The sequence below is a fragment of the Oreochromis niloticus genome, linkage group LG3 (assembly GCF_001858045.2).
Source record: "Oreochromis niloticus isolate F11D_XX linkage group LG3, O_niloticus_UMD_NMBU, whole genome shotgun sequence".
Taxonomy (NCBI): Eukaryota; Metazoa; Chordata; class Actinopteri; order Cichliformes; family Cichlidae; genus Oreochromis; species Oreochromis niloticus.
Window position 1 is genome coordinate 76260034 of NC_031967.2, and position 12254 is coordinate 76272287.

The following is a 12254-nucleotide window of genomic DNA, read 5'->3' on the forward strand; positions in this document are numbered from 1 at the left end:
CGATTTTGTAGTGTAAATATACATGTATGTACCTGAACAGATTCTTTCCGAACAGTGCCTTTTAACGCGGCAGCAACTTTGCTGGGCTTGTAGTCTCTGTGCTGACTCCTTCTGAAGTCCACCACCAGCTCCTTGGTCTTGCCAACGTTCAGCTGGAGATGGTTATCCTGCCACCATGATGCCAGATGGACAAGCTGTCCAACTGCCCTGATGGACAGGTTTTTACGTCTCATAAATCTGAAACACCATGACGGCCCAGCTTTGAAATCTTCAATATTAATTTCGCGGGCAATTGTTTTGGCTTTCGGTCGGATCTGTACAGTGGATACACCTCGGCCACCTGCTCTCTGTGTGTTCACCCAGTCCTCCAGGACATTTTAAAGTTCAGGCCACCTGCTTTTCTGTCCTCTGAAAGCTTTTCTTGATTTTTGGCATTGCATGAGCTCTTCCCGCTACCGCCTCCAACGTCTCACCATAGATTCCTTGGCGCTAAGCTTGCGTGCAGCAGCGTGGTTTCCTTCCTGGATAGCAAGATCGATGGCCTTCAACTTAAAACTTGCATCATACGAACTTCTTTGTGTGATTTCCATGATGAAGGGGCGAGGATTTGAAAATAATTACCTGTTGGTAATTTGTTGTGCGTGTTCTATCTGCTAAAGAAAAAGTAGCGTATTCTTCTTTGCATTGATTTTTCGTCTATCTTGTTTTTGATTCTAATTCTGGTTAGAGCGCCCCTAGCGGTGGAAGAAAAATCCACAGAATAGCTGCACCTTTGTATAAGCGTCATGGTTCAAAACCTAGGAAAAAAGTAGCGGCTTATACTCCAGAAAATACGGTATACACATTTTGATGTGCTATTAAAGTGTTGGCATCCCAACACTTTTGAAGGTTAAAAGCTTCATTCAGTGCTATGAATGAATTGAAATATTGTGATTAAGCTAGAATGCCAGTTTTTGCAACATGCTTGCACATCACACTGGTTAACAATCATGATATTTTCTGGACCAAGAGAGTCCGAACAGAATATCCCAAACTTAAATGGAATCAGTAACTTAATATTAATAATCAAGGCTAGGCAAGGGAGGTGTTATCTTTTTCCATTTCTTATAGGAAAAGGAGAAGATGCAAGGCAAGGCCGGACGTGAACGGAGAGAAGACCTTTAGGGAGACTGCCATGTCGCTTCTGGAAGAAGATAGTCATAATAATACTTACTGTTGTTATAAAACTGTACAACCTGATCCAGTGTCATCCTTCGTGTGAATATGGCTGATTTCACCAGTTTATCTCATGACTTTGAATCCCCCTGAAGATACTGACAGTGAAGCACGTACATAATACTTTCACCTCTGATCTTATTTAGTTCTATTAATACACTGAAATCTCATTTGTGTCATGAAGAAAGTCTTTAATCAAACAGAATTCAAAGATCAGAAACATTTCATATATGGAGTTAAACATGAATCATTGTTTCAACAATATATTTATTGTTGTCATAAACAGACAAGAAGACAACAACAAACTGCTCCTCCCATTCAACACATGTCAGTCCATATCCCAGCAAACTAAATCATCTCCATTTACACACATCAAATAGAAACATGAATCACTTGTAATGATTAGAAACTTGATAGAATTTCAAATCTAGTTTGGGGAGTCATTCAGTGAGAAACAGTGAAATGATTTTCCATGTGAAAAGGTGGACAGCAGAAACAGAAAGAAACAGTGAGAACTAAAAGAGAAACAAAGAGCTTTGGAACAACGAGGCAGCAGGAGGACAGCTGCAGTTTAACAGCTTCAATTCACTGACAGGAAACAACATCAGAAATATCATCATCCTCAACTCATCTGCTCCACTGACACTGACACCTTCAACGGCAACACCTTCACTTCATCCTCAGTCTGAATGTATGGAAACATCCTGTGAGTGAAAGTGTGTGTGAAGGTGTGTATGTGTGTGTTAGTATCAGGATCAGAGAACGACAGCTTTCCTCTGTTCCAGTCCAGATTCACTCTGATCCTCTGGAGCTTCTTCTGGACTGACAGAGTAGTGGATCCAGCTGATGATGACCATGCAAAGTATTTACCTTTGTATAACCATATTATCCATAATGCAGACAGTTTGTCTCCCTTCCTCTGCACAGACTCTGCCAACACACCGAGGTCCCACCCTGTACTGTCTCCAACTTCAACATCCCAGCTGTGAGTCCCTGAGTTAAAGCCCTCAGAGCCCAGGACAGAGCAGAACAAATCAAACCTCTCTGGATTATCAGGAAGCTGCTGCCTCTCTCCTCCATAACTCACACTGGTCAGATCTTCAGACAGGATGAGGTTTGGATGAGCAGTGTTTGGGTCCAGAATGAGAGGAGTGTAGGAGACCATGTCCTTCATGCTGTTCCAGATGCTGAAGGTCAGGTTGCCCAGGTGTTTGGCCTGGTCTATCAGAGCTCCTGAGGGCAGCTGTGGATCATCCAGCAGGGGGCAGCGCTGGACTCTTTCCACTGCAGCCTTGTAGTTGTGCAGGAATGAGACGTCTTCAGCTCTCAGCTCCTCCTCTGTGGCTCTGACTGTGTCTGAAAGAGCTGCTATCTCTCTGCTCAGAGCCTCCGTCTTCTCCTTCATCATCCCACTCTTCTGCTCCTCTTCCTCCCTCAGTGCAGCCAGCCTGGCCTCCTCTTCCTCTGCTAGAAACTGGTGAAGCTTCTTAAACTGCTCCTTAATCTGCCTCTCTGTGTGTCGGGCCTGGACCTTAATGTGTTCTGCTGTTTGATCAAACTTCACCTGAACTTCTTCACAAACCTTTAACTTCTTCTTTAAGGGCTCCAGAGTTTCCTGAAGTTCCTTCTTGAATTGTTGTGCAGCTTCATCGATGGGTCTGAATCTGTCCCTAGTGTGTTTTTCTGAGGCACAGCAGACGACACACACTGGCTGCTGATGGTCCAGACAGAAGAGTTTGAGTTTCTCAGAGTGCAGACTGCAGAGAGCCTCTGAAGCTCTCTGATCTCTCTCCTGTAAGAACGACTCACACAGGTTCTTTAAAGCTCGGTTTAAAGGTGGTTCTTCCCTTGAAGATCTTCTCTTACAAACTGGACACTCGTGTGTTATTTGCTCTCTCCACCATCTCTTCAGACAGTCTTTACAGAAGCTGTGGCTACATGACAGAAGAACAGGATCTCTGAAGACCTCCTGACAGACCGGACAGCAGAGATCCTCCTCTGATCTGGAAGCCATTGAGTCTGTGAGTGAAGCTGAAAACAGCAGACAGGAAGTACAGTCAGTCCTGGCTCCCCTCCCTCCTCTACTACCTTCACTGGAACTTCTTTTGAGTCGTGTTTTTGCTCAAACTCACATTCAGTGTGTGGAGCGTCAGCAGCTTGAAGCAGCAGTGTTGGAGTTTTCCACTTTTCTCTCCTGTAGCTGGACTCACTCAGAGGAAGCTGCTAGTTTGGTCTGAACTCCGTCTGCATATGTCTGTACTGAGGTTGAATAACATCGTATTTACTGGTTTTTCCCAGGTGTATCAGGTGATGGGCGGATCTTCATGGCACCTTTTTGTTAAATGTTTCTTTTCACCTGAATCTCAGGTATGTTAATTCCAGTGTTAAACTGTCATCCTTCTTTTACATCAAAGGTATAAAACAGGTTTAACTCCATTTCAGTTTCACATGTCACAACATAAAGCCTTTTCTGAAGCTCAGAAAATTGTGACTCAGTCATGCAGCTGTTTGGCAGATTTTCTTCCAGACTTTTATCTGGTTATTTGTCAGGTTCTAGCAGTGGTTGTGTAATGTAGCCGCTCCACCACAGGTGGTTTTAAGGTGCATTCAGTTTGTGGCCACAGACCCAGATGGAATTAGCCCCAGACCCTTGAGGGACTGTGCAGATCAACTCTGTGAGGTTATCACATACATCTCTAACCTCAGTCTCAGTCTGCAGAGGGTCCCCATTCTGTGGAAAACCTACTGCATTGTGCCGATCCCAAAGACAATGCACCACAACGAGCCGAACCACTTCAGACCCGTTGCCCTGACTTCACACCTGATGAAGGCCATGGAGAGGATCATACTGCACCACCTTCGTTCACTAGTCGGGAGAGATCTAGACCCATTGCAGTTTACCTACCAGCCGAACATCGGAGTGGATGACGCTGTCATCTACCTGCTGCACTGGGCCTTCTCTCAACTGGAGAGCTCCAGTTGCACTGTGAAAGTCATGTTTTGTTTTTTGTTTGTTTGTTTTGTTTCTTACCAGGAGACCCCAGTATGTGAGGCTGTGAGACTGTGTGTCTAACTATTGCTTTACTTAAAAAAAACGTTTAACCCTGTGAGGTCCAGGGTATAATTGGCCATTTTTAACTACTTTTGATTTTCCCTCCACATTTCACCTTTAAAAACTTTACTTTGCCTTGTTTGGTATCATTCTTTTCAGCACAACCTCACGTGTCTGAATTTACAGTCATGTTTTCATTTTGACATACTGTATTAACACAATTGATCTAAAATCAGACAAAAAACATAAAATCAGAGTAGAAATGTTTTAACTCAACATGCACTTCTATTCTGGACTCCATTGCTCCCCTAAAATCACTCCGTCCCAAAGCTCACGCTGAACCCTGGATTACAGACTCTGTTCGCGCTCTCAGGCGCTCCTGCAGGAGTGCTGAGAGAAAGTGGAAAAAGGACAAGCTGCAAATCTCCTTCAATATCCTGAGAGACTCTCTTTTAACTTATCAGAAAGCTGCTAAAGACGCTAAGTCCACCTACATATCTAACCTGGTTAGCAGTAATGTCCATAAACCTCAGACTTTGTTTCGTGCTTTAAACTCCATCGTTGATCCTCATACGTCCACTTGCCTCACACCTTCTGTCACCCTTTGCAATGACTTTTTATGTTTCTTTGTTAATAAGATTTCTCTTCTGCAGTCTGTCATTCCACCTCCACCTTTAAATCCCTGTGTTTCTCTCCCGTGCCAATCTGCCTTTAATCAGTTTGAGCTAATTTCTCTTTCTCAGCTGCATGAAACAGTCTGTAAGGTCAAGTCCACCAACTGTTCCACTGACGCTATTCCCTCTCGTCTTCTGAAACAGGTCCTGGACTCAGTTGGACCTTTCCTTCTGGTCCTGATCAATGCCTGTCTCAGCTCTGGTTGTTTCCCAACACTTTTTAAGCATGCTGTTGTTCAACCTCTCCTCAAAAAGCCTAATCTGGATCCATCTATACTCTCTAATTATAGGCCCATCTCCAATCTGCCCTTTCTGTCCAAAGTATTGGAACGAGTTGTCTTCAGGCAGCTCCAGTCATTTTTAGACAACAACAGTCTCTATGAGAAGTTTCAGTCTGGTTTTAGAGCTCGTCATAGCACTGAAACCGCCTTACTGAGAGTTTTTAATGATTTGCTTTTAACTGTAGACTCTGGTCGTGCTGCTGTCCTAGTAACCTTAGACCTGACAGCAGCCTTCGACACTGTCGATCACAACATACTGTTATCCTGCCTAGAACACTGTGTCGGTCTGAAAGGTACTGTTTTAAAGTTTTTCCAGTCCTACCTGGATAACAGGAGTTTTTCTGTTCACCTTGGTGAACTGTCATCTCCCAGAGCTCCTTTAACTTGTGGTGTACCTCAGGGGTCCATTCTAGGTCCCCTGCTGTTTATTTTGTATTTGCTCCCTCTGGGCGATGTGCTGTGCAAACATAATGTGTCCTTTCACTTTTTTGCTGATGACATTCAGATCTACCTCCCACTGAGGTTAGACTGTAAGGACTCTTTGCAGCCGTTATTCGCCTGTCTGTCGGACGTTAAGACTTGGATGGCTCTTAACTTTCTACATCTAAATGAAAGTAAAACTGAAGTCATTGTGTTTGGGCTTCCTAAAGACCCTAACTCTTTTGATTTTATGGGACCCCTAACTTCTGAATGTACTTCCTCTATTAAGAGCCTCGGTGTTACTTTTGACAGTGCTTTTAAATTTGATAAACAAATCAGCTCCGTAGTCAAGGGATCTTTTTATCACCTACGGATTTTAGCTAAAGTCAAGTCCTACCTGTGCAGGAATGATCTAGAAAGGGTGGTCCATGCTTTTATCACTTCACGGCTGGACTACTGTAACTCCCTTTATGCTGGTTTAGATCGTTCCTGTTTGCATCGCCTCCAACTGGTGCAGAACGCTGCTGCTCGCATGCTGACCGGTTCCAAAAAGAGAGACCACATCACTCCAGTCCTCTGCTCTCTCCACTGGCTCCCAGTTGCTTTTAGGATTGATTTTAAAATTTTACTGCTGGTTTTTAAGGTTCTTAATGGCACTGCACCTCCTTACCTGGCAGAGCTTCTTAGCATTTACTGCCCCAGGAGATCTTTGAGGTCAGCAGACTTGATGCTTTTAGATGTTCCCAGGTACAGATTAAAGACTAGGGGAGAGAGGGCTTTTGCTGTGGCTGCACCCAAACTGTGGAACAGTCTACCCCCTCACATCAGATTCTCCACAAGCCTAGGAACTTTTAAAACTGCTCTTAAAACTCACCTATTTTCACTGGCTTTTAGCAAGGTTTAACCTATTGTTTTTAATTTTTTGTTTTATTTGTGAGGCATTTTATGTACCTGTGTTTTATAGTATTTTATATTTGTATTTTATTGTACAGCACTTTGGTCAGCCTCGGTTGTTTTTAAATGTGCTTTATAAATAAACTTGACTTGACTTGACTTGACTTAACAACCACAAACATATTTAATGAATCATGTTTAATAACCTAAACTGCAATAATAATTTGTCAATTTTAAAATCATATGCACAAGTTTTGCAAACAACAAAGTTATTTGCAGCCATTTACCTTTTACCTTGATTTTTTAAATAACCATTTCAAACAATTTACAGAACAATCAGCTGTTTTGCATTTAATAAGATGCCACACAAATTATTTGTGCCACTCCAAAAACATAATTTCTGTCCACTATAAAGGAGAACATCACAGCCTGATACCTGCAGGTCTGACAGCAGCAGGTGTATCACTCCTGTTTCTACCTGGAGACAGCAGTCGCCTCATTGTTCTGACACACAACACAAAACTATCCACAACACTACACACTAACTACACAAGACAACACATCAACTACACACTCCAAACACGCTAAACGTCACAAATCTCACATCTCAAAACTCTCTCTCTCTTTCTGCTCTCTCTCTTTCTGCTGTCTCTCTCTCTCTCTCTCTCTCTCTCACCGTCATTCCTAAAACTTACTCCTCTTCCTAAACAACCAAATGCTAGCGCTGTCCTTAGACAGTAAATGTGACGAAACTATTGAGGAAAAAACGCCGCGTATATATTGTTTATCATGACTCTGGTTTTACGTGGCCTATCAACACAATTAAAAACTGGTATATATCACCTTGTTGCTTTGTCTTTAAGTGATGTCATGTGATTGGCTTACCACGACTACTTTATTCTTCCTCAGTCAAACAGCAGCACTCATGCGATTGTTCTGGCAGACAATCACTTTTTGGCACAGCACTCCCTTAGCTCCAGGTGTTGTGCCAGATGATGCCAGAAAGTGATTGCCATCCGCGGGAGTGGATGGCAATCACTTTCCGTGGGAGCGCGCGCAGCTGCTTAAAGCTGTAGCACCCAGATTACTTACAGCTACTTCTGTGCAACTGATACAAGTTGCGGTAAGCTGAACAGAGCTTCAATCGTCTGTTTGAGGAAAAATAGTAACGTGACTGCATTGCAATTTCTTGTTAGTAACGGTAATGGTGTTGTAACAATAGGAATAGTAATTAGATGAAACTGAAAAAAGTAACGCTGTTACTTGTAATGCCGTTATTCCCATCACTGAAAAAGACCCATCGATTCAGGTCATTTCTACAAAGTTCTGTGTAGTTTTTCGATGTATGTAAACAAAAGGGAAATCATTAGGACTGCTAATAGTGATTCAGCACACAGTCGCCTCACAGAGGAACATTCAGAGCAGGAAAAAATACAGCTCAAAGCTCAAAGGCTGAGCAGTTTAATGGATTTCACACCTGCCACAGTAACAGCTTACAGGCCTGCAAAGGTTTGAAACACAGACCGTGATCAAGGCTGAAAAGTACCAGTGATGGTGATGTTTTCCCTGTCAGCTTCTCTGTCTGATCATGTTCAGCGGGACTCCTGGGAGGAGGAAGGTTTCGATGCACTAATAGCAACATAATGTTCACAATATTTCTCTGCTCCACTCCATGTGTGAGGAGCAGAGATGGGCAGTAACGTGTTACTGTAGTCCGATTACTTTTTTCAAGTAATGAGCAAAGTGAGGGATTACATGTGCAAAAAAGGTAATTAGATTACTGTTACTTTTCCGTAAGCACGCTGCGTTACTGTGTAAACTGTGATTTTGTTTGTGTCTCATGACAATGACGTAATCGAGTGCAACGTTCGTAGTAGCAGACGTGTGCAGATCAATAATGGATAATACGACGAATGCAGGAGAGAGTATGACCACGCAGCATTTAAAGTGTGGAAGTATTGACCTTACTTTGAGTTTGATTCCGTAAAAAGTGACAAAAATAAATTAGCGTCCACTGTACACTGTGTGGGAAGAAAACTTCTTTTAACAGCTAAAAAAAACCCCTAGACCTCTGAGCGAGCACCAAGTACGCTGCCACGGAATGTGAAATTTACAGAGAAACTGCCAGAACTTTCCACTGACATGACCGCTGCAGCACACCTGCACCTTTACCCCTCCCACTCCTGCTAAACAGGTGAAAATAGATTTAGGAGCGACAGAACTCAGTGCCACTGAGTCTTTGAGGCTATTTATTTTCTGCTGTGTTTTACATGTATTTGAAAGAGTGAGTGTAAACACAAAAACCTAATTTATGTACTGGAATGTGCAGAAAATAGGTTTAAATGTTAAACAAATTTCTTCCAGTCAGAGAATGTTGAATATAATTAAATTTTTGCTTGATGCATAAAGTTAAAAGATGAAAACTCATAAAACAAGTATTTGTTCTTTATTTTTTATTATTTTTGAAATTTGTAAATGGATGTCATGTTTGTGCTTTATGCTATGGATTCTCAGTGTGCTGTGCATCTTTAGAATGTTTGAAATAGGCCAAGAGAACAATAAAAATGTCGAATATTAAGAGTAAACAACAGGGTAAACAAGAGGATGACACTCAGATGCAAGCAGAGAAAAGAAGCATCAAATTTACACCAAAAGGTTTGGATTTGTATATAAAGACATGCCAAGAAAAGCGGAGTTCAATGTGTAAGCAAGCATCTAAGTACATGGGGAAAATTTCCGCATTAATGACCTCACATGAGAATGTTAAGGAAGTGTTTTCTGAATTTGGGAAATTTATTAAATACTATCAAGATGCAAACACTTTGCAAGAATCTTTTTTTAAGTTTGCCACTGCCGGAAGATGAAGTGAAAAGGCAAACCGCACATTTTCAGTCCAAGGTGACAGCATTCTCGGTTTTTATGGACAAAGTAAAGGTTTGGTTGCAGGAAGCAGCTGATACTGAACAAAGCAATACTGCTTTTGATGATCAAGCTGTTGACAATTTGGATGAAATAAATCCTGAAAACAGTGTCTCTAATATCTCAAGTGTAAAGGCCTCTGTGGGAGTGGACGCTGGCATGTTTGGCTGCCGCTGCTCCCCTCTGTATACAGTCTGTACTTACTGCTTAGTACAAAAGTTTGTGTTTGTTTTTATTCTCTGAACCCACTGTCTGCCAGGTAAGGTGCTTCCCTGCCTGACCTGTTTGGCTGGCGTGCCTTGGACACATTTACTGTCAGCTGTTAACATCAGCTGTTAGCACCAGCTGTCAGCATCAGCTGCTAGCCGCTGCGCTGTCTTCGGATAGCTGGTATTACATCATGACTACTGCTAAGGTGCTGCTCTTCCAAGCTTTTCTTGCTGGGTTTGTTCTGCAGTCCATACTCCGGTCCATCTCCTCCATGCTGAGGAACTCGACATCAGGGCTACTCTTTCTGCGCTTCCAGCATCTCTTGACCTTTCCGCCGGCTTCATTGCTACACCCTGGCATTGCCTGGCGCCCACGTCAAAAGTATGTCCACCGCGGATCCAGACGAATTACAGGATCGACAGCAGGAACTCGATACCATCCCTGTGGTCATCTCACCACCGCTCCGCTAGGAAGCCTGGTGGATGGACTGCTGACCGTAGTGTGCTTACTAGCCCTGCCCGGTCGGCTTGCAAAGCTAGCGGTGACTATCCCATTTCCGTCGGATTGCTTAGTGTCCGATCCCTCTCCAGCAAGGGACTTCTTGTCTATGATCTTCTTAATGATCATAACCTGGACTTTCTATGTCTGACGGAGACCTGGCAGCGTCCAAATGATTTTGCCAATCTCAACCTGACTACTCCGCCTGGTTTTGTTTACACCTGCCAGCCCCGTGTGTCAGGACGTGGGGGTGGCCTTGCGATCCAGTACAACAGCAAGTATAAGGTATCCTCTCTTTCTGCTCCTGCCTACTCCTCATTTGAATCCATGCTGATTAAAATTAATGGACCAACCCCCACAGTATTAGTTGCTGTTTACCATCCACCTAAAATCAACTCTGACTTTTTAACTGATTTTTCTAACTTTCTTGCTGAAATCCTACTCTTATCTCCAAATATACTACTGCCAGGCGATTTTAACATCCACATGGACAACACATCAAATTCAACCACAAGAGATTTTATATCCTGTCTGGACAATTGTAGCTGACACCAATATATGGACGTTCCCACACACTCCAAAGGACACATTTTGGATCTTGTTTCCTGTACTGGTGTCACCCCTAAGAATTGTGCTGTATTGGACATGCCTTTTTCAGACCATAAATTAGTTTTATTCAATGCTAGTCTCCCACTATACAAAAATAAACAAAACTGCTCAATTACTTTAAGAAATATTAGGGGCATTGATTTATCAGCTCTTTCCCATGGCATTAATAATTCACCTACCATTGATGCCTCAGCTTCCATAGACGACCTGGTATCTCACTATAACAATGAACTTATCAACCTCTTAGATACCTTGGCTCCCCAAAAAACTCGACCTGTTTCTTTTTCTCGCTCTGCGCCATGGTACTCGTCTGAACTTCGCCAACTTAAAGCTACTGGACGCCGCCTGCAACGTCTCTCCAGGAAAACAGGACTTACTATTCACAAGGACATGTATCTCAGTCATATACAACATTATAAAGAAGCTATTCATCATGCTAAATCTGCTTACTACACTTCTGTTATTGAATCCACTGAAGGAAACACTTGCACTTTGTTTTCTACATTGCATAATATTGTTAAACCCCCAGATACCTTTGCTATACATACACACTCTGCCGCAGTTTGCAAAAAAATTATGGACTTTTTTTATACCAAGATTAAGAATCTTTACCATCAATTGCCCTCGTCCTGTGGAATGGTCAATTGTTCAATCCTCATTTTTTGTCCTTCTCAGCTGCCATTCTCTCTATCCAATTTTGAACTTCCCACAATAACTCAGCTATCTTCCATAATTACTAACTTAAAGTCATCAATGTGTAAACTTGATCCACTGCCGACAAATCTTGTTAAACTCTCATTCCCATCTCTTGCTCCACTGATTGCTTATATCTGGTTCTGTTCCTTCTTCTCTTAAAACTGCAATAATAACCCCAATACTGAAAAAGAATGGTTCGGATCCCTCCAATCTAAATAATTTCAGGCCAATTTCAAATCTCCCTTTCTTAGCAAAAATTCTTCAAAAGATAATGGCTGCACAGGTTCATTGTCATCTTACTGGAAATAACTTGTACGAACAGTTTCAGTCCGGCTTCCGTTCATGTCACAGTACAGAAACAGCCCGAGTAAAAATCACCAATGATCTTCTGCTTGCAGCTGATTCTGAACTTAAATCCATCCTCATTCTCCTTGACCTTACAGCAGCTTTTGATACTATCTCCCACCGCATCCTTCTTCACAGATTAGCATCTATTGGCATCAATGGTACAGTACTCGCCTGGTTTACTTCTTATCTCTCTGGCCGGTCACAGTTTGTTCAGTTACTTCTTCACAGATCAGTATCTACTCCAATTAATTCCGGTGTACCCCAAGGCTCTGTCCTGGGTCCTTTACTTTTTTATCATCTATCTCCTACCCCTGGGTAATATTTTTAGGAAGCATAACATAACATTTTTAGGAAGCATAACAGTTTCACAGCTACGCAGATAACACCCAGTTCTACCTATCCTCCAAACCCACAGCTACTCTCCCACCCACATCCATT

The 12254-nt window shown here is 42.5% G+C and overlaps 1 protein-coding gene across 1 annotated transcript; it reads right to left on the reverse strand.

Annotated features, from left to right (window-relative positions):
- Window positions 1–1703: 1703 nt before the first annotated feature.
- Window positions 1704–3466, reverse strand: LOC109199914 (nuclear factor 7, brain-like). Its single transcript, XM_019355248.2, has 2 exons — window positions 3348–3466; window positions 1704–3246 (listed from the first exon to the last, which is right to left on the reverse strand). Exon 2 carries the CDS (start codon window positions 3227–3229, stop codon window positions 1838–1840), a length of 1392 nt encoding a protein of 463 aa, XP_019210793.1. The 5' UTR covers window positions 3230–3246; window positions 3348–3466; the 3' UTR covers window positions 1704–1837.
- Window positions 3467–12254: the final 8788 nt, after the last annotated feature.

What these genes read in the sequence shown, in the direction of transcription:
- LOC109199914 (XM_019355248.2), bottom strand. Translation starts at nt 3,229, where the DNA reads ATGGCTTCCAGATCAGAGGAGGATCTCTGCTGTCCGGTCTGTCAGGAG.